At 38.8% G+C, this 27,444-nt stretch overlaps 1 protein-coding gene across 5 annotated transcripts in view; it reads right to left on the bottom strand.

The window, feature by feature from the left end:
* Nucleotides 1–27,444, bottom strand: part of ZDHHC14 (zinc finger DHHC-type containing 14) — a 157,389-nt gene that overhangs the window by 41,438 nt on the left and 88,507 nt on the right. For all 5 annotated transcript variants that reach the window (XR_002908912.3, XM_024214028.3, XM_024214026.3 and 2 more), the window contains exon 3: nt 15,174–15,332. Coding sequence is in view for 4 of the 5 variants with exons in the window: in XM_024214028.3 (XP_024069796.1) it covers nt 15,174–15,332 (159 nt within the window). In the remaining variant the exon portion in view is untranslated. The remainder of the gene's footprint in view (nt 1–15,173; nt 15,333–27,444) is intronic.

Raw genomic sequence — 27,444 nt, forward strand, 5'->3', positions numbered from 1 at the left:
TTGCATTAATGTGGTTCTCATCACACAGGACTACATTAATGAAAACGAGGCAAGGGGGATAAAAATGGTTTTTTTTGGGGGGGGGGGAAGGAATTGTTTTAAATTTAAATCAGATTTTATTTTGTTATTTAAATTATAAGAAGTTTCTCTTTTTAAAAATAAACCTGTTTTAAATTCAGATTTCATTTTATACAAAATATGTTAAGGCCTAAACTTATTACCACTTAAAACACTTACATAAAAAAATAAATATGCTACACCCATGAGCCTCTATAAAAAACATTGAGTTAAAGGCTGCTTTTCTATATTAAGAAAGATGTTTTCCCCCTGATTCTAACTTTTGATGTAGGTCATGTACTGTATTCAGGACTTGATCCTATAGGGGACCCAAGATCTGTGCAAGAGAATGGCAAAGTCATCATGGACATTGGGACCCAGTCTCTGACTCCAGGAGACACCATGATGTGTCTCATCATGATCATCCACTGAGCCCACCTACGTGGTCTCATACGCCTATTTTTATAGCTTCTTTGTACCTGAGCTCTGATTGGCTTGGTTCTCAAATTATGAATATTTATGACTCTACCCACCATGGAAACTTACTCTCCAGCTAATAGAAAAACACTGATCTGCCCAGTAACTACCACTTCTTGCTTCTAGATGGTTCTGGGCACTTTAATAAATGGCCTTGCTCTATCTCCTTGCATGCGTACACAGAGGCACAAACAAATATCCATTAATTTGTCAACTGCTTCCCTCTAAATAAATAAAATACTGCAGTGCAAAAGTGGGTTACACAAGAAGTAGTCTTGGATTGTTAGTTTTTATTTTTCTGGGGGTAGTGGTGGAGGTGGGTTGGCACCGGGGAGTTATGGAGCAGAGTGTGCAACCAGAAAGGAGCAATGCTGGTGTCAAAGCAGGACACTGTAGGAACAAGGGACAACATCCTTCAGAGTGCAGCCTCTAGTGCTGATGTCAACTCCTTGGAACTGGAGATAAAAAAACCTGCCATGTCTGCAGGTCATAAAGAGACCCTATCAGGGAATATTTTCAAGAATTTCCTGTACATATGCATAAAAAAGGAACACATGCGAACTGTAAAACAGTGCAACAAAAAGGTTGCAGAAAGGAAGGTCTGGTTGTCAGAATTAAACAACAATATGAAAAATACTCCTCAGAAGGCAATGACTTTGAAGACTATGATATGGACATGTCTGAACAATCTGGATCAGCTGGTTAGTAAACTTGTTCCTGCACCATTCTTATGGACCACCTACCATGTCTTACTATGCTAGTGAATGATAACTTCGATTGTCATAAATTTGTGTTTTTGGTGGATTAATTTACTTATGAATTTCAAGATGTTTGTGTTCAAAATATAATTGGTATGTTAGCTTGCTGTGGGAATATTTATCAATTTATTTTTACTGTTACTGCTGGATTTCTGAAATGATTTTTTTATTGCTCAGTATAATCAAAAATCCTAGTTGAAGATTTCCTGTTTAAAAGAAAAAATGTATTAGACATTTCTGAATTTTAAACATTTAATTGTTTTCCTAAACTGTTTGGTATGTTGCTAGAGATAAGGATTATTTAAATCTATTTAAACCCTTATGATTTATTATTTTTCCTATAAAACTGGGTTTAGAATAAATTCTATCATTTAAAAAGTGAAACAAATAGCTTCAGTAGGAGAAATCTTTCATTTACAATTGCATTTTTTTTTAAAAGCAGTGCACTAAGTAATATTCAGTGAGAGAGTGACTATTTTTACCATTTTGTTTAAAGACCTGGCTTAGACATAAGGGGTTATGAACATTCATCCTCTGCAATGACTACAGCTTCAGAGTTATCTGCTGGTAGCACCAGCAGTGCTGCAACTAAACATATGTCACACAGTAATTACCCATATAAACCCCGCCCCACCCCAAAAAAATAAAAACCAAGAAAACCCACAAGTCTTTCTTCATCATCCTGTAAAACCATGGATGAGTTTGTAATCAGGACCAGCAAATTCCAGCAAGACTCCCTTATCCCTTTTGCCTTGTTCAGAACAAACATTTCATTGACATGGTTCACCATCATTATGACCACACCACACTCTACCCTGCAGAGCAGACATTGCTGAAAGGTTGCTAGATACAGTATATAAGAAGGAAACTGAACAGTATGCAAAATACATTGACGGGAAATTTGTTAATCTGAGTCTTGATGGGTATATAATTATTCAGTAATATGTGCTTATGACACAACAGAAGATGGGGTTGTCTATCTTACAGAAACAATTGCTTCATCAGGAAATGCCCATACAGCAGAATACTTAAAAGCAGCAGCAGTAAAAGCTACAACAAATTGTGAACAAAAATTCAAGTGAGAATTTTTGTCACAGACAATGCTGCAAATGTAGCAAAGATGTGAAGAAATCTAGAAGAAGATAATGAAGGGATTCTGAAACTTACAACAGATGCATCTTTTAGCCAAAGACTTCAGTAAAACTCCAGGAATAAAGGAAAATGTTGTTGAAATTACAAAATACTTCTGTAACAATCACTTGGCTTCACCATCACTGATTCTCCCCCAAGTTGTATAATGGAATTCAGTGGTTGACTGTTTTGAACTACTTATTAAGAACTAGCCTATTTTGATGACAATGTGTTTAGAAAATAATGACAAAGAAGATGGAACTATCACAGCCAAAGTAGTCAACGTGGGACTAAAGAGACGTATAGAAGATAAGTTCAGCATATTTCCATAGCCTTGGACAAACTGCAGAAAGATTGTTGCTGTGTTGCTGATGCTGTTGAAATCTGCACAGAACTTCAAGAGACATTGAAGAAAGACATACTCAACAACAAAGTTAAACTGCAGGCAGTAAGGAAACATCTAATAATCACCCATGGATCTTGCCAGACATAATACATTTCAGGGCTGGCGGAAAACCATTCAAGCAGTACATGTTTGCTGATGATATTTTAAAGAAAGTCACACCATTGAACTGGTGAAAGTCACTAGCTAAGCACATAGAACCAGAGTTTATTGAAGTCCTAAAGCAGCTTTTGAGAGCAATGGTCTTTTCCACAGGCACAGGAAGAATATTTTCTTCATTTGAACTATTTAATTCAAAATTGAGAAATTGACTGGGAGTTGAAAAGGCAGGAAAACTTGTCTCTCTCTCTTCCAGTTTATAAATAAAAAGGAGGAGGGAGGGGACCGTTATCTCATTTTTAAGAGACTTAAGCAAGTAGGAACTTTAATTTCAGTCCCTTTCACTTAGGCATATTTGAAAAATTTTCCCAGGCTGACCTAAAATAATTAAATTCAATTTACTGACTACAGTTAATCCCTCTGTTCCTTTAACAAATCATTTAGTTGTAAATGTGAAACATGTTTTGATATGAGAAGTTTATGTATCCAAAACATTTAAGGTAGTTTTGTTTAATAAAAATAAATGTTATATGCTGTTTTGTATGTTTAATTAAATTCCAGTTCCCATCCTAATGCAGCTCGACACAAAAGCAAAAAGTTAATTATCTACTAAATAAGCAAGATATCATTCACCATTTTCTAACATACTAAAAATGTACACTTACTAAGAATCTGAAAATATTAAGCTTTATATTTTCTTAAATAAATGTATAGTGTACCCTTCTAGGTTGCTAAAAGATGCACCAAATCTAGTGTAAATCATTCCATTTAGTTGTAAATCAACATGTTTTAATGGTTATATCAACAAGTGAGAATGCACCCTCCTTTAGAAAATAACTGAAGTACAAATGGAAAAGTTGATTTAAATTGATTATTTAAATTGAGGCTTTCCTCTTTGTGATTTAAATCAATCCACTTTAGAACTAGGAACTTTTTAAGTTCACACTCATAGCATCCATACGGGGTCACTACGCTGCACCACTTTGGTGAGTTCATATTCATACCCTTGTAGTCCAAACTGCAGGGCAGTGTAGATAAGCACTTAGTTATAACCAACAGCTCCCCTTGCACTGATCAAAGTTACTATAGATAGTTGCAGTATGACAGAGGACACAGGATCCATTGTCTTGGATGTCAAACTGGCTAATTATCTTGAGATCCAAGACATCTGTGCATGCTTTGTAATATTTACAACTATGGCTCTTTGTAGGACTATGATGTCACAATGTATGACTACATCTATTCAGGATGACAGACTTTGTACTTTGCATGGAAATTTGTACTTGTTGCTTTTGTTTCCTCTTGAAACATCAATAAAAGTAGCAAAATAAAAAACCCCTAAATAAATACTCTTTGTAAGCTCTTTTAAATACAGAATTTGTCTATTTTCTCCAAGATCCTAATGAGGTTGAAGTGCACAAAGGAAAATAAACACAATAGTGCTGGATTAAATCCTGTCTAATAATTTCACAAATCTTTATAATTTAGACTATTTTAATCACAATCTTTGTATCTGATCCTTCATACCTTACTCCTGTGAGCTATTCTTACCTCATGTGATTAGTCCCATTGACTTCAGAGTGACTATGCACATAAAGAATATTTACTCACATGAGTGAGACTGACTAGACTGGATCCTTAACTGGTAATGTTCACCTAAGAAATACTGAACTATAATACAACTTAAGTACATAATGTACACCAGTATGAAAATCATTGTCTTGACAAAATCTTTATTAGTCTTTTGTAATGAAATTAGTGTAGAAACCAATAATAAATTAAACAAAGAGTGATTGCTAATTAAATTTTTCTGGATGCGGACACTGATTTGCAACATCTGTGGGGGACAACGGATCTTTAAAGCCACCAAGTTTGGGCATCTCAGTATGTTTACTATGGACGAAAAGAAAATAATTCAGCCTTTTGGCCTCTAGAGTAGATTGAGTGAATATATAAAGTAATAATTTCATTTATAAACCACCCCCAGCAAAAGCATTCACGGTACTGAACAACATTCATTAACATTTTTTCTTGTAGGTGCCAAATATCTGTGATACCCTCTGCATGACTAAACAAGTCTATGCAAAGCCTTAAAAAGTGATGTGACCTGAAATAGCAAAGTAATTTTGTGAAAAATGGGATTCTAGTAACGAGAATATATTAGTGTGTTTTGTGTGACTACAGTAAGAAGTAATTGAGAAAGAGCAACAACGGGGAAGCTTGGTAGATATTTTAAAACTAGGAGCAACTTAGACGCCAGTCAGTACCATCCCACAGATATAAGCCACATACACAAGTAATGTAATAAGATCACTTGTGGAGTAAACGGTCCATCTTTAATAGAGAATGGCAGAAAGTTACCTTACAGAATAATGCCTTTTTGCACAAATGATATTTTAAAAACCAAACCTAGATGGAGATTAATTTATTGGGGAAAAATCCTGCCATTGCTCTGGGTAGTTTTATAGTAATTAAATGTCAACATATATAAAATACAATAATAATTACATCGCACACTTCCCACACTACCGCAACTAACAAATATCTGCCCATTAATAACCAAAATCCCTTTATCTGCCAGTACATTAAGGGTAAAGTTTTCAAAGGCACAAATGGCAATTAGGAGCCTAGCCCACATTGGCAGTCAGCAGGAGTTCAAAAGCAGCTAGGTGCCTAAGGCCTGTGCCTTTGAAAATCTCCCCATTGCAAGTCCAAATATGCATTTATGCATCTCCAAATACAGCTTCCAACTACAACATGCACTGTAGCCAAAATCCAAATGAGGAGGTGGAGAAGCAGGGGGTGGGAGGGAGAAAATGGAAGTCTAGAGAAACAGGGTATTCCTGCAACACACATGGCAGCCGTCCCCAACAATTAAGGGTTTTGTTCCCCTTCATTCCTTACAAAATGCAATTTCTAAGGTCCTCACTGCCTATCGATATGATCACTTCATTTCTGTCTTTTAATCCCTCCACTGTCTCCCCAACAGCAACCGTATCAAATGTAAGCATTTGGTCACCACCCACAAAGCTCAATAAAATACTCTATCCCTTCCTAATTATCTTCTCTTGTCAAGTTTTCTGTTACCTTCCACACACACCCTTCACTCCACTGACTTTCTTAACCTTGTCCACATATTTGTGAGCCTCTCCCACAATCACCTTTGTACATTCTTCTACATGGTCTCCTCTGTACATAGTATGGCCTCCCTTAGTTAATCTATAAGAACACTATTCTCTTTACTTTTAAATCCCTCTTAAAGAGAGTCTTCTGATGTTGCTTACAGTGAATCTTATTAATTTGTATAAAAATCCCTTTTTGTTGCTCTTCTTCCCTAACCAACTCCTTGTTTTGTCTGTCTTTCCCTAGCTTGCAAGTTCTTTGAGGCAAGGGCCATCCTCCCTGCATGTCTAGAGAGTGTTTAGCCATAGTGGATACCACCATAAACAAAATAATAATAAAAGGTAGTCAGCCAGACTCATCCGTGCATCTGGTAGCTTGCATTTTCTTCTGGGGTTTTTGAAATACCCCAAAAGACAATACACCTTCGTGGGTATACAAAAGGAAGGCAGCTGATGCCCAGGTGAAGCCCAGAATGAACAGCTGTCCATTTCATTTTCTGCCAAAAAGAGCAGAGTTGGTGAGCTCAGTCCTGGGTCGACTGAACAGCAAACCCTTAAGAAAACCGAAAACATGATTAAGAGTAATCAGTGACTCGGCTCTCAAAACTAAGTGCAAAACTTACTTTCTTCAACTTGGCGCTAGCACAGTTGTAACTAAAAACAGCAAAGATAAAGAGAGAAAAAGGAAGATGAGGAAAAAGAGCTGAAGAGGAGCTAGAGAAGGAAATTAACAAAACCCATACATAGCCCCAACTATCTTAGGGAAATAATTGAGGAAAATTACACCACTAACCTATTGAGATTTTTATTTTCACTTGGAGGCACTCAGACACTAGAGTAGAGAGGGCCTGTGATGAGGTGTATAAACTGCACCAGAATCAGGGGGGTTAAGGGGCTGCTTTGGGCTGGAGAAGCCCTGCCACACAGCACCTGCAAGTCATGCCAGCAATGGAGGAGAAAGCTCCACTCAGTGGGCAGCCCTAGGAAAGGAGCAGGCTCTTGAGCTTCCCAGCTCCCATGAAAATACCTGGTAGCTAGCAGAGCCTCTATCCTCACAGGAAGGAAACAGAGACCCTGTCTGAAAAAAGGGGAAAGGGACCAAATCCTATAACTTGTGCTGGAGATCCAGTGAACTTTGGAGTGGACTCTGGCCCATCCTGGGCTGGGCCCCTCTGAAAAGGGGCTGAACTGAAACTGCCTGCAGGTTGCCCCCTTCACCCTTTTGTTTTATCTGTTTTGCTGATCTTGGATTGATTGATTGTTTCACTTAGAACTCCAAAAAGGGCAGAAATCATCAGAAAGCCTTGGCTGGAGGGCTGAAAGCCAGCCATTGCTATACTGACATTGAACACTCCTGTTGAAAGGAGCAGACTTGTGTGTGTGTACTTTCCATGTAGCAGCTGATGGGGACAGACAGGACCGGCTCTAGCTTTTTTTCCCCCCCCGGAAAAAAAAAAAAAAGGCGGCCAGACTGCCGAAGCAAGAAAAAAAAATGGCAGCCGCAGGGAGCGCATGGAGGTCGGTCAAGGCGGCTCGCAGGGGGGTGAAAGGCAGCACCAGCCCGCTCCCTCCGTCCGTGGGCAGCCAGGCGCTGCAGCCCGCTCGCAGCTGGGCAAGAGGGGCTCCCCCCTGCGGCCTCGGGGTGCCTCTCCCGGCTGGGCAGGCTCCGAGGGGGCCGACACAGGCAGAGCTGGCTGGGGTCTGTGACCTCCGCACGGGACTGGCATTGCAGCGGGGCTCGGCACCGTGCAAACGGCACTGGGATCAGTGGGGCCCGCCTGTCCGCCGGGCCACCGCAGAACCCTCCCTCCCTCCGGTGCCCGCCGGGCCGCCGCAGAACCATCCCTGCCACCGCTGCTCGCTGGGCCGCCGCAGAACCCTCCCCTCCCTACCTCCGCTGCCCGCCGGGCCGCCGCAGAACCCTCCCTCCTTCCGGTGCCCGGGGGCTGCAGGAGGTGCTGGCTCAGTCGCTCCTTTAAAGGTGGCTTGGCTCGGCCGGGCCGGGCTCAGAGCGGGGTGGGAGGCGGAGGCCGGTGGGGAGTGGCGCGTCCCAGGATGCCCGGTGGCACGATGAGCGGCGGGGATCGCTAGTTCCTGCCCGCCCCGGACTGGGGTCCATGCCCCTGCAGGGCTGGGCTGGCCGCCCCAAGATTGGCCGGAATGCCGCCTCTTACAATGTGCCGCCCCAGGCACGTTCTTTCTCCTCCGGTGCATGGAGCCGGCCCTGGGAACAGATCCCTGAAAGGCCCATTATAAGGACATTGCTAGTCATATCCTAATTTTTTTGGCTCCTGAAGAGGAGAGTTCTCAATTATTATATAGTGTTAGCTAACCAAAGCCTCCCCTTTTTAAAAAAACCTCTTCTGCATAGTCCAAATACAATCTAAAAGTGGGACCATTGATTTATAGCTGACTATAGCACTGCAGACTATAGCACTGTAAGTCCCGTTTGTCTTTTCTGTTAATGACGTAAACAAACATTTTTCAACTAATGATCCATTAAAGGTGATGTTAGAGCAGGGGTCGGCAACCTATCAGAAGTGGTATGCCAAGTCTTCATTTATTCACTCTAATTTAAGGTTTTGCGTGCCAGTAATACATTTTAATGTTTTTAGAAGGTCTCTTTCTATAAGTCTATAATATAGAACTAAACTATTGTTGTATGTAAAGTAAAGAAGGTTTTTAAACTGTTTAAGAAGCTTCATTTAAAATTAAATTAAAATGCAGAGCCCCCCCGTACCGGTGGCCAGGACCCGGGCAGTGTGAGTGCCACTGAAAATCAGCTTGCGTGCCGCCTTCGTCATGCATGCCATAGGTTGCCTACCCCTGTGTTAGAGTATTAATGCATAGTGAAACAATATCAAGTGATGTCCACTAGTGTCAGCTATACTGGACCATGAAGCTTTATACAAATTATTCTAACTCCCAAACAGCCACAGCATACGAATATTTTAAAAGCTTTATACTACTACTACTGATCAACCTGTTCTAAATAACTTGTACTTTCAGTGCAGGAAGTTGATGCCATCTGGCAAACCTGACACACCCACTACTAGAAGGAGAATCTGGTGAAAGGCTTCTACAGAAAATATTTCTGATACCCATCCCTTATTTTTTAATCACTTATGTGCTGTGACTATTTTAACAAGTCACTCCCAGTTTTTCTTTCCTGCGCCTGGAATAGTGGTGTATAACCAGGGAAACTATTTAAACAAAAACATTTCATGTGAACCTTACCAGTTGGCAAATTGTTGGAAATGTTTATACACTGTACTTTGAAAAGAGTGATTTGGTGAAATCGGGTCCAACCCAGAAACAACTCATCTACTGAAGTAATTTTATAATTGCCTGGGATAAGTTTTCTATGGCAGGAATGATTTAAGCAAAAAGGGAAAGTCTATTGAGGAGAGGCTGAGGGAACTGGGATTATTTAGTCTGCAGAAGAGAAGAGTGAGGGGGGATTTGATAGCAGCCTTCAACTATGTTAAGGGGGGTTCCAAAGTGGATGGAGCTAGGCTGTTCTCAGTGATGGCAGATGACAGAACAAGGAGCAATGGTCTTAAGTTGCAGTGGGGGAGGTCTAGGTTGGATATTCGGAAACACTATTTCACTAGGAGGGTGGTGAAGCACTGGAATGGGCTACCTAGGGAGGTGGTGGAATCTCCTTCCTTAGAGATTTTTAAGGCCCGGCTTGACAAAGCCCTGGCTGGGATGATTTAGTTGGGGTTGGTCCTACTTTGAGTAGGAGGTTGGACTAGATGACCTCCTGAGGTCTCTTCCAACCCTAATCTTCTATGATTCTATTAGCAGGAAAAATCACTCAAAACTTTCACTCTCCACACTCCAGTTTTTGACTATATCGTTTGCTCTCCCCTAAATCATTTCTTCCCCTTTTTTCATCTCAGGTCTCAATGATTAGGTCCACTAAGACACCTGAGAAAGCTGTATGTCCTGGATCACATTCCATTATACTTTAATATTCTCTACGAAATAACTCTTTATATGTTAAAAAGACACTAATACTTTCACTCTTTCACAAACTTAATTAGAAGTGATAATTTTTTCTCCATTTGTGAGTGTCACTAGATTTTTTTGTTTTCCCAAGTGGCTGTACTGAGTTTTTAAAAAAAAAATTGATTTGACTATCACATTTCAAGTCTTTATTTCAGTGTCCACAAAGAAATAACCTAACTTCTGGCAGCTCTAATTTTAAAAATTACTACTTTTTTTTTTTTTTTTTTTTTTTATATTTTAACTTATAAAAAAAAAAAAAAAAAAAATTTTTTTTTACCAAGAAAAGGGTACACAAATGAAGATATTCTGTATTTCTAAAGGACATATTTATTCTTCCTGGCGTCCCCCAAAATCATAAAAGTAACAGAAATAGTCCTGTTTGCAGGGTTGTTGTAGCCATATTGGTCACAGGATATTAGAGAGACAAGATGGGTGAAGTAATATCTTTTATTGGACCAACTTCTGTTGGTGAAAGAGGTAAGTTTTCCAGCTTACACAGAGCTCTTCTTCAGGTCCTGGCAGTTTATAAAGATGTCGGAAATCAAAGCGGCATAAAATGAAATCAATTAGGATTGGCAGCATAAGTGCATTTCCTTTGGCAATTTCTATTTTAGGACTGAAGATCTGCTTTATTTATATTCTTCATTTATCCTTCAGTCTTTTAGATTTATTAGTATTTTTGGTGTCATTTTCATGTGAAACTGATGATCTTTAAGGGCCTGATCCAGCTCCTCCAAAGTCAATGGGAGTTTTTCCATTAACGTCAGTGGTGGTTGAGTCAGGCCATATAAGAATTCTGTTGTGCTAATTTAGCACAGTAAGTAGAATGCATGGCAGTCCCTGTGTCTCCTCTCTCCTACCCCATCCCTCCTTCACTTTCCCCTAAAATTGTACAACTGTTCTAAAACTCCTTAAATGGATTATACTCAGGAAAAAACAACCATCAAGGTGGTGTCCTGCTTATGAAAGACAATGGATTGTTCTGATATATCTGGGGGTGCATACAGACACCCAGGATCTTTTATTGAGGAGGCAAGCTGACGGCATGACTTCTCTCATGAACAGAAGATCGCAGTCAAGCTTGGCTGCAAAATGCTAGAAGGATTTTGGGTGAGCATTGCTCTATCAGAAATGAAATTATCTAGTTAATTAAGTCTAGGTTCTAGAATGTGTCTTAAGATTTCATTTTATGTGATCATTTTCCCCCAATAATTCTATTTACTATCATTTGGCTCTCTATACTTTATTAAATAAACTTTTACTTGATTTCACTATAAACACATTTAAGAACAATGATCTGAGGAGAAACTGGTAAGCTGGTGTGTACTGCTTTTTGGAAACAGCTAATATAACTAGGTTAAAAAAAGAATTAGATAAATTTATGGAGGATAAGTCCATTAACAGCTATTAGCCAAGATGCTCAGGGACACAACCCTATGCCCCGGATGTCCCTAAACCTCCGAATGCCAGAAGCTGGGACTGGATGACAGGGGATGGCTCACTCGAAATTGCCCTGTTCCATTCATTCCCTCTGAAACACTTGGCACTGGACACTGTCAGAAGACAGGCTACTGGGCTAGATGGACCATTGCTCTGACCCCGTATGGTCCTTCTTCTGAATCTGTTAATGTCCTGTGGAACAGAGGCCAGACACACCAGGGTGATGTATGGGGGTTGGAGTGTGCCTGTCACTAACCTGGAGAGAGACAGCGCGCGAGAGAGCAGGGCCTGCGTAGGCCTAGAGGGGAGTGCTTGTGTTGCCTGTGGCCAGTGGAGTCAGCAGGCACAGACAAGGCTTCCTCACACTAACAGCAGGTAGTAGCAAGGTGCCTCAACTCTGTGTACCTCCGGGAAGCATCACAACATCCAAACAGGGAACAAAAACAATACCGTGTGACTTATGTTACTAAAATCACAGCTAATCATGACAGTTTCCATAGCAAAAAAATGAATAGCAAATATATACAGAAAATTGTTTGCAATCAATCCATAGAATTTTTTTTAATTGTAAAAATAGTCACCAAATAATTGTAAATGGAGTCTTCATTACAGAAAAATCAAATCCTCTTGCACCTATTTCAGGAGCAAAAGAGGAGGCTACATTTGTTGGATAAAATTATTTATTATAAGTCACTTGCACAGCTATATTCTATGAAATATTCAAAGCTGTTTTATATCTGTTGCTTGAATGCAGACATTATAGGAAGACAGCTTTCTTTAAATTAACTTCTTATTTCATTACTGATCAAAGACTTTGCATCTCTCCCCTACTTAAAATGGCAGGTTTCCCACATTTAAAATAAAAAGGATGCTGTCAGATTATAAAATAATGTTAAAACACCATTTTAGATTATTTTAAAACGGAAAAAAAACCCCACAACATTTTCCCGGTTTATGCTTATTTTCCCCCCGCGTTTCTCAGTTTGGAAAGTGGAAATAGTCTGTTTGACTTATTTAACAACCCCCCTGGTCAATTCAGTTTCACTGTCAGCGTCTCAAATAGCAGCACAATGTATAGATTGCAAACACTGCATGAGTAACATCTGCCTAAAAATGTTTCAATTCTAATTTGAAAATCAGAGAAACATTCCTATTTGTCCTATGGTCAATAAAAGCTGGCTTTTATAAAAACAGATTTTAGCTTAAAATTGATGTTATGTTTGATTAAGAATTCCAATTTTAATATAGGAGAAAAACTTTTCCTGATTAGTAGATAGAATTTTTACCCTAACATCTAATGGATTGATTTATTTACCAAAGAAACTGCCTGCAGGCATCTATTCATTGTATGAAGACCAACGGCTGCCTTTCCACACTCAGCTTAGAACTCACGACAGGTATATGGATATTCTCTAACTACGAAGGTATAATTCTGCCACTCACTGCTTTATACCGAAAAGGATCACTGCTACATGCTGCAATTGCATTTCTGACCTGGAGACATCTGCTTTCTACGTTATTTTCTTGACTGCACAAGGTTCAGGATCACCAGTGTGTTACTCAGGCACATAAAACCCCAAATGTGTTCTAATTACATTGGAAAACTACTCCGGTTTGAATAGTGGTTAAAAATAAAAAGTAGATAGCCACACTTTAATCACCTTACTTACCCTTCAAGGAACAATCTCCAGAAAAAAGGCAGGATGTACAGAAGAGAGGATCAAATGTTATTTCAGTTTACTATTTTAAAATATAATCAGGGCCTGACATAGCATTCGCTTGCCAAAGGCAAGTAAGACGTTTTCTCTGAGTGACTACTTAACCATAAAATTTCTGTGGATACTAAAGCAAAATTAAATTTCTAGCCGTTACCTTAGCAGAGACAAATTTCCAAACGTAAACTGAGTGTGAATGATATTGTGTTGTCTTCTTGAGTCTGCAGACAGTCTGGAACTGTTTGAAGATGTGAACTGTCTACAGATCATATCCTGGCTGCAGAGCATAGCACAAGCCAATTACTTTGGAATTGCGACAGGAAAAGACAAACTCCTCACCCTCATTACAGTTTAGCCAAGGCAGCAGAGCTGTTCTGTGGCAGCTACTCCAGACTCAAGGCTTGAGCACACTGTGATGCTTGTACCTGTCACATAAGAAGACTAACTGTGGCAGCAGATCAACCTATTTCATCCCAACACACTCCTGTTGAGTTAGATGCAGGGAGTTCCCTGAAGATCTTGGCTCTCTAGCAAAAAAGTAGTGCAATCCTCTACACAGGCTCCCCAAAAATTGCTGCATCCTTTGTGCTGTGGAATGTCAGTGGTTCTCTCTTGATGAGTGGCAAAGAAAGGACCAGGATTTGCCTTCAAAGGAGGTGTGGATCACCAACCTTCATTTTCATGGAGGGTTAACTCCAAGGCAATGTATACACTGTTTTTTTCCTCCCACCAGTGATGCAAATCCCTAGTGTAGTTGCACTGCCCAGTGTAAGAAGTGCCCTGCATCACTGTAGTTTACCCCAGGTTCAAACTAGAGCAGGGGTTCCCAACTTAGTCCGCGGCTTGTTCAGGGTAAGCCCCTGGCGGGCTGCGAGACGCTTTGTTTACCTGAGCGTCCGCAGGTACGGCCGGTCGCAGCTCCCAGTGGCCGCGGTTCGCCATTCCCAGCCAATGGGAGCTGCAGGAAGCGGCGCGGGCCGGCCACTGCTTCCTGCAGCTCCCATTGGCCGGGACCGGCAAACCGCAGCCACTGGGAGCTGCGACCGGCCGTACCTGCAGACGCTCAGGTAAACAAAGTGTCTCGTGGCCTGCCAGGGGCTTACCCTGAACAAGCCATGAACCAAGTTTGGGATCCCCTGAACTAGAGTAAGATGCACTCAATGCAAGTCATTTTTACATTGTTCCAGTGCATTTGAACTGGGAAATGCACCGGTGCAGCAACATCAGTGTAACTATACCAGTGTGAAATGTAATCTCACTTATGCCTCGTCTACACTTAAAATGTATATCAACACAGCTATGGTGCTCAGAGGTCCGAAATCCCCATTGTAGACACAGCTACATCGATGGAAGAATGCTTCAGTTGACCTAGCTACTGCCACTCAGGGAGGTGGATACCTATAGTGACAGAAAAACCCCTTCCATCGCTGTCGTGTCTACACTATAGTGCTACAGTGACATAGCTACAGAACTGTAGCTGTGCTGCAGTGCAGAAAAGCCCTTAGTCTTTGTCTGTAATGGGATTTTAGCCTCCAGTTTAGCTCTACTAGGGCAAACCTCAAGTGTAGATGTAATTTACACTGGTACAATGTGAATTGCACGGGTGTAGTTTACTTCAGATGAGATCATGTCTTTAAACTAGAGGTTTGCACTGGTGCAGCTACAATGGTAGTTAAATAGCAGTGTAGATGAGCCCTAATTTCCCCCCTCAAAACTGCTATATGGTTGAAACTTCCAGGAGGCTGTATCTACCCTCCTCCAAAATCCTCACATTAGCTGGTAGGAAGCAGGATAATTTTGTTAGCTAGTGACCTTCTGGATGATTTTATAACCATGTGAGTCTGGTATCTGTAAGCACACAACCATATATATTCATAGGAAGACTATCCTGCCCTCTAAAAGCACTTGAATGAAAAAAATTACAAAAACTGAACATGTAAGTTTTCGTTATACTCACCTACACAGTTATCACAAAGGCTGCAATGTGAGGCACGAGGTGGGCGGAAAATCTTGCAAGTGAAACAGTATTTTAGTTTCACTGTCTGTCCATTGATGATTACTTCTTTTGTTCTGGGAGGTGGACGGTATCCTCCGGAACTGGAGCCATTTGCAATATCTAACAGGGAAATAATTAAACATTAGATCAATAATTTAAATTCTCTTGCCAGATATGGGATAGGCACATTACTGTCATTTAAATCCAGTTTCTTTAACATTTACATATATTTTATATATTTTTGTAGATTTATAATGCCTAAAAATAGTTTCTCTCTCTCCCAGACTCTGAATATCTAGGCAAATAACTCAAAATGTAATACATCACAAAAAATGAAAGAAAACCACAGCTAATTGTTAAAAAAAAAAAAAATCTAGCCACCTCAGCTTCTGTACCACAAAAAGCAAAATCCCACACTCTTCAGCCAGCACCTTTACTATTTACTTCATGTACGATATCTAAGACTGAGTAACACAAAAATCTCTTCAAACACAGACTCCATTTAGCTGGCCCCTCAGAAATATGCTTGCTCTTCATGGAGTTTCTTGTGATGTGTACATTTCTTCGCTAAGAACTGGACTAACCATTAACACATTTAACAGAGGTGACTAAAGTCATTTTCAACTGGGGCAAGAGCTCTTGAGGATTTTTTTTTACTTCACATCTATAAATAAAAAATGGCTCTCTCTTGCAAATTGCAGTAATTACTTTACAAGGGAGGTTTAGAAACATTTTTAAGGTCTTTAATTAATAAGACAAAGAAATGCAGTGTTCAGGCTGAATTTAATGCCCAAACTAGACCTGTATACAATACACACCAACATTCTACCTATCATTAGAGCATTTGGCATATATGGCAAATAGAACAATGAGCGATGATCCTGAGACGCTTAAATATACCATGGTTAATGGAGTACATTCAGGACAGTATTTCACTCATCTTGCTTTTTGAGAGTTTAAAATCCAACACATAGTGATATTTTAATGCAGCTGTTGTAGCTTAAAATTTGTTTACAAAGAAGTCTCTGCCTGCCATCTGGCAAAGTGATAGCTGAGATTATTTAGGACATGAGTATTTATTACTCCAGCAGCTAAAGCACTGGCTAGGTTAATAATTTTTAAGGATCAATTTTGTATTTTAAATGCTTCTGAAGTGCAGATATATACTGAGAAACGTATGTGGTAAAAATGGTGCCTTCTTACTCAAAGAACTGCCCTTGTGTATTCACAAAAAAATCTGATTACTTTAGTGACAAAATATAAGTTTTGCTGTCAGCCAAGCAGAACCAAAAGAGCTATGGTAGAATGAAACAGATTATTTTCTGACTCTTGCATCATAAACAGAATTTTTAATTAAGTTTCAGTGTCAGGGCCACCTGTGCAGCCATGTTTTCTTCAAATAATGCCTGCAGTTACAACCTGGATGAGCATAAAAAGGTCTATGACTTGTCCACATTGAAGTATGAAACAGTAATACTATTACAGTTGCAAACATGCTATCCATCTAATAAATACAGTTACAAATATTTATAATATAAACAGGATCCTGACAAACTTATGTTTCAGCACCCACTTCTGAAAGAACACAGACATTGTATATTAAGGATAGTTACTATATATCTGCATCTCTAGGTAAAAGATTTATGAATATACTAAGCAAGTATCGTTAGTTAATTTTGAGATTTAAAAACTAATTTTTTTTCAATGTAATTTATAATCTCCTGCCTTAATTTTTAAAAAAATATTACAACAGTAAACGCCTGTTAGAATCTTATGGATATCATATATATTTACAACCTTCACAAAACCTTGAAGTTTTTTATTTGAAAACTGATAGCTCTCATTGAGCTGAATTTGTCATAGTTCAAGCATAAGAGACTATTCATAAAACAGATAAAGCCTCTTTAACGGCACCTGATAATTACTAGATTTAATATTATAGCAACATGCTCCTGAGATACTAAGAGTATGTCTACAGTGCAACATAAACCCAGGATTTGAATTCAGGCTCAAGTCTACCTCCACTTTCTTTCTGTCTACACACAAATCACACTAACTCAAGGCTCAGACCCAGAGTCCTCAGGCTACATGTGTTTATATAATATATATGATATGATTAGCATGATCAACGAAGAGGGAAACAATCTTTGGATTCCTTTTTATTTAGAACTAAGCTAAGCTCATATTGTGGCAGGCAGCAAGAAAACATTCATGCATACAGCATGATGTTTAGAACTTTACAGGTATCATGAGTGATTCCAGCCCCCAATTTAAAATGAAAAAAGGTGAGGGTTTTTTTTTTTTTTTGGTCTTTGTTAGATATGAATTTTTAAAAAATTAAAAGGGGAGTATTTTCTATACAAATTTTCTATACAAATACATCATTTATCATAGGCTGCAGCACCAATAACAATGAAAAGCTTTACCACACAGCAATAAAAGTAATATGCTTAAGACTAAAAGATTATTTACAGGATATTTATATATATTACACACACACACACACACACACACACACACACACACACACGTAATATTTTTTGTTATAAAAAGATACTGTATCATTTATTTTTATTGCTACAATTGAGACTGTTAAGCACACTTACCATACTTTGAATGACATTACCACAAATATGCTAGCACTACCCTTTAATCATAAAAAAATCAAATTCATCCTTGGTGGAACTCCATTGACCTTAATGTAGTTATAATCAGGGATGAGTTTGACCTTAGGTGTCAATGACAGACTAAGAAAACGTAACAGTCTGTATTTGTCAGCCCTAATTAGGCTCTGATTAGGCAAGATACTTAAGCAAGTACCTAAATTCAAGCATGTTAATAGTCCTACTGACTTTAACTAGACAACATGCATGCTCAAAATCAGGCACGTAATTAAGTACATCACTTAAGTGGGGCTTTAATACATAGGCCTTTCTAGAATACCTTATTCATTTATTCTACCAATTAATTTTGGAGGATTGCATTTCCAAACATTGGCTGACAAGCTGAATGTGATTTTCTGCAATGACTCCTAAGTAATGGTCAGCATAACATGATGGTTTTTTTTAAAAAGAGATTTGCTTACAGCTATACCAAACAGCCACCATATTAAACAGTTAACAGGTCTAGTAAAACCATGCTTGATATCAGTTTTGATCAGAGTTTTTTCTAGCACAATTCAAGCCATAGTATGGATAGGCCCTTCAGTAAGTAGATCAGCTTTCACCCGAAAGCAGGAGTTCATCATCCCCATTACTTTCTTTTACATAGCTTTGAATATTATCAGCTACTGTAAAATTATCCAGACCGTTCCTTTCTTTCTTTTTCACTTTCCTATATACATTCATAGTATGCGTCTTCATGTGCCCAAGTACATGGCCACATCCTACTTATCTCCATATACATAAAACATAAGCACTAAACATGTAATACCTAGAAAATACATGGCTTGTGTTAGTATTATTTTACTTCAAGTTGGATACGATATAGATGTGAAATTTTCTTGGCTCTCTTTTCAGAGACACTTTACCTTTTCCAAAATGAAATTTGTATTTGGGGAAAATTTACATTAAGAGTCAAATCCTGATCCCAGTAACGGCCAAGTCACAAGAGTTTTGCTATTAATTTCAAAGGGACAAGGATTTGGCCCTAAACCAATATATTGATAAAGCAATAATTTGTTTTTTTTCCTGCCGCAGTAAAGGCCTAGTGTGGCCAAAATTCGTCATGAATGAACTCTGACATCTCTAAGACACAAAAGTAAATATGAAACAGATCTTACCACAATAAGGAAGGTCCTCTTTTTGTGTAACCATCTAAGTCCATGCTGCACGCTTAATTATAAACAACAATGGGCTACATGGAGGAAATGTCAGTATCTATACAACCAGGAGCTTAAAACAGCAGAATGGCATTCCTTTGTTTACAGTCTCAAGGGAGAACAACAGAACTTCTCACTCTACCAAAACATTGAGAATGTGATTTTAAAAACCTAAACTAGTGCTGTTTACTGCATCTCACTTGTAACTTTTGATCTGTTATTGACCTAAAGACTACACTGACATTTAGAAGACGACTTACTGTCCCAATTTAGAAAAAAAGAAAAGATTACAAGAGTAACTTTCCATAATCTTTTTGAACTCTATAACTCCATTAAACATGAAGCTGCTATTTTCTCTTTCTGTCATGAGATTCTGGTTCACTGAGAGGAGAAAAGGAAAGAATGGAGGTGAGAGCGCTCTGGAAGACCTGCCTGGCAAGCAACAGTGTCTTATTTATCTTAAAATGTTCATAAAATTAGCCATACTGTATCAGACAATTAGCCTTAAGTTAGTACCCTGCTTCTGGAACGTAAGCAAAACATAACCAAGTTGTACTCTCAAAACAATATTTGCTTGGCCAATTGTGCAGTACTATAAAAGTTGTTGGGGAAGAGGGGAATTTCCTTAAAAACACTGGAGTGATTCAGATTATATTCTTTAAGTGTGTGTAAGAAGGGAGGGGAAAAGTGAAGAATCCTGAAATGGCACAGTAGTACTTATACATCAATGAGACTTAGCGATGAATTAAAGCTCTGGCTTAACATTGAGTTCTTACGGCTTTTGGACATGCTGAAAGCAGCAGCAACATTGAACAGATTTGAAGCAACATGGCCTAAGAGATGAATCTGGGAGGATGCGTGTAAGATTTGAAGAGATACATGGAAGAAATCAGTGTGAAGATATCGGAGAAATACAAAGCATTTCCCTTTCTTTTCTTCTCTGTAGATATGCCCTTTATAGTTGGAGAGGAAAAATGCCATGACCGTCTCTTAGAAATTTATCTGCAGCACCAATGCTATGCAGAGAGATTAACATTCATGAGGAACTGTTAATCTCTCCTACACATATTGGACAAACCCAGACTCAGGGGATCTCCTCTTGATAAATTCATTCCTCTTACCTCAGTTATCTTTTTCCATGCGGCTTTAATTAAAAAAAAGTGCAGTTGCACTATATTTTTTTCTAATTGCCAAGAATAGACTGAAGAGTATTCCAAATTAAGTTTAATGCAAGACTGATAAAGCAATATCAAGGTTTACATTTTAACTGCACAGAAGATAGGAAATTCCAAGTTATAATTCTCACAGCAGCAGTTGCCTCTTTGCATGTACCAGGGAATATGGGGTTAAAATAGGTCTGGGGATGGGGAAGGAGAGGGAGATAGGAGAAGAGTGGGACAAAGATTTTGGGGTGGGAAGATAGGGGCAGAAGGGTTTCTAACCATTAAAACACATTCTCCTCAAGAACCTGGAACTGAATCCAGGATTCATGAGTCTCTGCATTCTTTGCTAGTGGGTTTCACAATTATTTGCTGATAGCAAAGTGTGTGTCTAATCCCCCCTTAAGTGCCTGATCCATATAGAGGACAACCACCTACTACTGCAACTAGTTACTCCGTTAGCTCAAGCGTCAGACATCTGTGATGTCTATCTAAAGGTCCAAAGCCTGCTCATGACCCACACTGGAAGTTAATATGGTTCCACTTGATGGAATTTCTGTTGGATTTGTTTGTTTGTTTTTACTTAAACTTTGGAAATTACATAAAGAACATTAAGGTTGCAAAGTCAAGCACTCAAAAGTTAGGAAATGCCAAATCTAAGGTTGCCTATGTAACCTTAATTTGACCCCTATGATTCAGTAGTAGAGAGATTGTTTTAACTTTGTATTTGGCACTGGTACGATTGCTTCTGGAATATTGTGTCCAGTTCTGGTGTCCACAATTCAAGAAGGATGTTGATAAATTAGAAAGCGTTCACAAAAGAGCCACAAGAATGATTAAAGGATTAGACAACATGCCTTATAGTGATAGACTCAAAGAGCTCAATCTCTTTAGTTTAAAAAGGAGAAGGGGTGATTTGATTACAGTCTGCAAGTACCTAGGTAGTGAACAAATTTTTCATATTGGACTCTTCAATCTAGCAGAGAAAGATATAACACGATCCAATGGCTAGAAGTTAAAGCTAGACAAATTCAGACTGGAAATAAGGTGTAAATTTATTTAACAGTGAGGATGATAAATCACCGGACCAATTAACCCAGATTTTTGGTGGATTCTCCATCACTGGCCATTTTTAAACCAAGAATGGATGTTTTCCTAAAAGATATGCTCTAGGAATTTTTTCAGGGAAGTGCTATGGCCTGTTCTATACAAGCGGTCAGCTTAGATGATCACAATAGGCAATACTGGCCTTAGAATATATTAATCTACACGATCAACTACTATTTTTTCAGCCTGACGCAAATGTCTGACGCATACATTTTCAGCCAGTACACTTAAAAATTTGGGAAAGTTTTAAGCAACTGAAAACAGGGTCTCAATGGATAGTTTCAGGCAACCTTAATAATAGGCAGCATAGCAGTGCTGCCTATAATTCTGTCTGCCTTCCACCTCCACAGCTTTTAGGATTTTTTTAATCATCCAGGACAGATTTATTCCTTGTATTCTTTCTGAGTTTTACATCTTGTTTCCAGAGAATGAAAATGAAAATGAGAAAGCTAAGCTACTCTCTTCACCAATTAGCCAGGATTTTAAAGTAAACACTGCATCCTTCGATAGGGGCCAATAGCGCCTTCCATTGACATCCAAAGGCTGTTATGCTCCTGCCACTTTCTGTGTAGACAATCGCATTACATAAACATCTCTTAAAATCGACTATTATTACAGTCATCTGAAAACCATGGGTACACTTAAAAGTTCCACATAGGAGTGCTGGGTGCCAAAACTGCAGAGCTAATTTGTTGTCTGAAATTTGTGTACTAACTTCAGATAGCTATCAGTGCACCTGTTCATCTATCTTGCCAAACAGCAGGATTCTAGTGATTTGGGGGGGAAGGGGAGAATCATCACAGCAAGATAGTTCCTCTAATAGCCAACATGAATCGCTTTTGTAATGTTTCAGATAATCAACAGTATTATCTTTATGTATAGTGGCTAAGAAGTTATGATTTCTTTTTTAGTTTAAAAAATGACTAAAAGCAAAAGTTTAGCATAAAAGAATAATAGATTGTACAGGTTTCTGTTTGGAATAAGTTCCTCAAAAACTTCATGATTACTATTACTGGTGTATAACTATCTAGTAAATTTCATTAGCATTTTTATTAACAGGATTATAATTTTATTTTTGCCTAAAGGCAAAATTAGAACCAGACTGAAGAGCCCTTTGGTAAGAGGGGTGGGACTGCAGAATCTTCTAGGATTATTCTAAATTATTTTGTCCTGTTTCATTTTATTCTCTCCTGCATTTGCTTTCAAATAGAGATCGGAGAGTCTCCTCATTGCTGGGGGAGGATTTATTTTCTGAGTGCACTGAATTTTCAAAAACTGTCCAAGGAATAATTCCCTAGAATCTTCTATATTTGAGATATTAATGATCTGCATATTTAGAATATTGTCTAAGCATCAGCTCTTCTCCTCCCAATAAATGTTCACTTGGGTTATTATAGCAAACCTCCCCCAGTGAGGAAAGAAACAAGAGAATTATAAACAGAATGGACTATTTAAGCATAACTCACTCCCAGTGGAGATTTCTCTTCCCTTTTAGCCAATGGTTCTCAATTTTTTTTAGAATGGGGTCACATACTCAAGCAGGAAATGGAGGGTCAGAACAACCCCTGGACTTGTTTGCAAAATCTTGCCCCACCCCAAGTTAATAAAATGACAGGCTATTTCCCCAATTCTACTAGTGCCGTAATTGAAACATCTCGGTTTAAAGAAACCCTCTCTACAAACATTCTGTAATTTGTTAGACTAGGTTTTTAGATGTTTTTGTTTGTTTGTTTTTTCTTTTGTTCACTTGACCGAGGAAAGAGGACTTGGGGAATAGTTAAATCTCATCTGAACTTATCAAGCAGCAATTTGGAGAATCATTGGTACTCCAATACTCTTGAAGCAGTATGTGCTGTGCCTCTCAAGATAAGAACACTGCAGCTAATTCAAAGTCAACATGTTATCAAATTCCAATTTAGTCCTATGTGCACAACAATTTTTAGAACTGAATGGTGTGATTGTGGGGCCTAAAGATCTGATATTGTCTCAGTTTCATTTTCTCTACAACCTTGTATTAGCCTTAAACCTTTGCAAAGATACTAACCAACTATCCAATACTGAGCATCACCCTGCCTAGATGCCCATAGCAGTACTCCGAATCCTCAAGAATTTTTCTAAAGACAGTGAATTTCAATCCCAAAAGACAAGTCTAAATGCTCCGCACATGATAGAATGTTCTCAAATTATCATTTCTGAGGCAACACAGACACCTTGAGAAATTCCTTATGAATTCCAATTAAGGAATATACGATCAACATTTGTAGACTATGTCTCAAAACTTAGTACCAAACAGATTAATTTATGAGAAACCAAAATACACTCAGTGTAGGAATCACTTAGCTTTTTAGATTAGCTCTTTACAGAAATCAACAATTTACAGTTGTTACCAATCTGCCTCAACCAATTTTACTGACTGATGCACATTTTCAGTTTCCAAAAATAATCTAAACTGTATCAAATACAAATAAAGGAGTCATTCACCAAACTCCCTCCCACTGACCGTAGTAAAATCCAATCAAACCACTTGTTGAAATTTCACTTGTTGGATCTTATCCCAAAGGAGACTTTTCCTGAGATAACCTGTAACTTACTTTCAGTTTGTGTGTGTGCAAATATAGGGCTAAGAAAAGAAGGCAGATCAACATTTCTGGAGACAATATATCTACAGAGCAAATACAGAACAAGCTGTAGTTCTGCATCCCCCACACTGACCTACTAACATGCCTCAACCTTTACCCAAAGAGACCTCCTTCTTGACAGACAGATCAGTGTCTATATCCATTCAAAGTCTCTTTGTTAAAGTGGTCAACAAGGGGACCAATTAGCATCAAATGTGATGGTGGTTTTTCTGATATGGATTTTTGTCTACAGGGAACTGAATTGAGACCAAACTCATTTCATGAAAAACAACCTAGAATTGCCAGGTGATAACTTTTTTATTGAAATATTCATGTTTTCCCAGTAATTTTCATATAGGAATCCTAATGGTTAAAGAGCCTTAACATTCTTAAATCTCTTTACTCTTTATTCAAGTCATACAGATATGTTGCACTCTTTCAGAAATAAATATAATAAAAGTCTAATTACACCATTTGGGAAATATTTGGAACTGGGTATTTGTCATAGGAGAAGATGATAAAAAGAAGATTTGGCAACTGAGGATTTACTGTGTTTGACGGTTGTAGGGGTGGTGGGAAGGGAAGTGGGAGTCATGGGAGCCACTGGAAGAGTTAAGCAATTGGTGATGGGAGGTCAGATTCAGACAAAAACTCCATTGGGGAGAATATACATTTCTGTGTCATATATTCATCCAAAGTACCTCATGACAGCTTCTTGGATTAAAAGTACTCATCCTCAGGATTCAATAAATATATTTTCCTTTAAATTATAATTAAAATAAAAATATTTCTCCTATTACTTTCAGCTCCAGCACTAAAATAGGCAAAGAAAGTGCAATTTTCCCCAAATATTATAATAAAACTGAAGCAATACTACTTAAAAAAATCCTTTACTTCTGTAACCAGCACAACCACAAAAGGGCTTTTTGTGGAATACCAGAATTTTTTTATTATTCATTTACACAATAATTATGACAACGACACAGGTTAAGAACATAAGAACAGCCATACTGGGTCAGACCAAAAGTCCATCTAGCCCAGTATCCTGTCTTCCGACAGTGGCCAATGCCAGGTGCCACAGAGGGAATGAGCAGAACAGGTAATCATCAAGTGATCCATCCCCTGTCACCCATTCCCAGCTTCTGGCAGACAGAGGCTAGGGCAGGGCCGGCTCCAGGGTTTTGGCCGCCCCAAGCAGCCAAAACCAAAAAATAAAAAATAAAAAAATAAATAAAAAAAGCCGCAATCGCGATCTGCGGCGGCAATTCGGCGGGAGGTCCTTCACTCCCAGGCGGAGTGAGGGACCGTCCGCTGAATTGCCGCCGAATACCTGGAACTGCCGCCCCTGTCCGGAACGGCCGCCCCAAGCACCTGCTTGAGAAGCTGGTGCCTGGAGCCGGCCCTGGGCTAGGGACACCAGCCCTACCCATCCTGGCTAATAGCCTTTGATGGACCTATCCTCCATGAATTTATCTAATTCTTTTTTGAACCCTGTCATAGTCTTGACCTTCACAACATCCTCTAGCAAAAAGTTCCACAGATTGACTGTGTGTTGTGTGAAGTAATACTTCCTTTTGTTTTAAACCTGCTGTCTATTAATTTCATTTGGTGACCCCTAGTTATTATGTTATGAGAAGCAGTACATAATACTTCCTTATTTACTTTCTCCACAGCAGTCATGATTTTATAGACCTCTATCATATCCCCCCTTAGTCGTCGCTTTTCCAAGCTGAAAAGTCCCAATCTTATTAATCTCTCCTCATATGGCAGCCGTTCCATATCACTAAAAATTTTTGTTGCCCTTTTCTGAACCTTTCACTGAATACATTTTTCATAATCAAAAATTCAGTACATAATGTGCTGAAATTTAAGTCAGTTGCTGGGACAGTTGTTTTGTTTTTATAGCAGAAAAATAAAGTCTGAGACCTGTTTATGAAAAGCTCAGGAAAAAGCTGTGATACTTTCTAAATAAAAAAATTATTTGGAATGAACTGTAGAAAATGCTGCATGACCATGCATCCCCCACTGCCTCTGCACCCATCTCATCCCAAATGGGGAGCACAGTGTGGGAGGAAGAAGGGCTTGTGGATCCAGCAAGTTGCAGACCCACTGACCTGATGTTAATACTCAGATGCCACTGTGTGGCAGGGTCCACAGAAATCCCCTGTGGAGTACAGCTCTCTGGCATGTAGGGAAGGCAGATCGCCACATAGGCTCCCTGCGTCCCATCCCCCAATGCAGCACAGTGGAACCAAACTAGTTCTGCTGTGGACCCTCCAATCTGCTGAAGAGGGACAGGGGTTTACCGCTAACACACCAGTGATCAGTGAATCAATTACTATATTTTTATAGTAATACAGAAATACAATTTTATCTGTAGAATAAACACAAGCCAATGACAAACTTGTGTCTCCTTTGATAAAACACAATCAGTTTTCTTCCAGCTGCAACTGTTCTGAAACTGAGCCCTTCAATCAAAACTTGTGTTAGGATTTCAATCATACTGCAACCTCAAGATTCAAACACTGCAAAAAATGCAACCATTACAATTTACAGGGCTATTCTATGGTTCTATAAGATATTAAAAATGAACTGGTTACCTTAAATCTCTGCCAAAGGGTTTGAAAAAGTATTCTAAAGTAATGCATGTAAAAGGTGATAAAAATACCTTTTTTTGGCCCACAAAATCCACCACGTGGGAAAACTTGTAGGTTTCATAATTTATTTTTGTACTTTCATAACTGTCATTGGACAAAGAAAAGCCAACTATGGCATCAAAAGAGGAACAGGTCATAATTTGTATCAGATGGAAGACTCCTATATATGCACAGCCTCACAGTTTGACTGTAGCTTAACATACTTAATTGTAATGGTTTGTGTCTCTTCTGTTCTTACCAGAGTGTAGCTTCCTCTAAAAATTGACTATTGAAGTTGCACTGTAGGGTTTCATGTATGTTTCCCAAGGAATTCTGTATCAAATTAACACACTGTTGTTGGGAGTTTTTTTGTTTGTTCTTTTTTTGCTTTAGTAAAAAGATTTTTGAATCAGCAACTCTGCAAGGGCTTTGACAGCCAAGTAGCATATCTTTTGGTGTTGACATTTGCAATTATAAAAACTCTGCAATTAGAACTTAGTAAATAATTGCCTTGATGTATGAGCCATATCAGAATCTAGCTCACTGTTCCATAGTTGTGTTGGCGCTGCATGAATAAAAAATAATAAAAGTTTAACTGTTGTCATTGATGTGCAACCTTCTATGGACTATGTCTTCCTATGTGCTTGTATGCCACCTAACACAAATCAGTACAGCCCTGTGCGGATACAAAATTTGTATCCGCATCCAATCTGCAATCATGGTCCATGGATATAAAACGACTATCTGCAGATTTGCGGGGCTCTACAAATCAGTCCCTGTTCCTAGCTGGGGCCCTTCAGCAGACAATATAAATAAACAACATCAATGTCATAATTAGATGTGACCCAACACAAGGTATGTTACTTAAGAAGGTGCAGAATTTTTAAGAAT

Source organism: Terrapene carolina, unplaced genomic scaffold, assembly GCF_002925995.2.
Source record: "Terrapene carolina triunguis isolate 2854851 unplaced genomic scaffold, T_m_triunguis-2.0 Scaffold85, whole genome shotgun sequence".
Lineage (NCBI taxonomy): Eukaryota > Metazoa > Chordata > Testudines > Emydidae > Terrapene > Terrapene triunguis.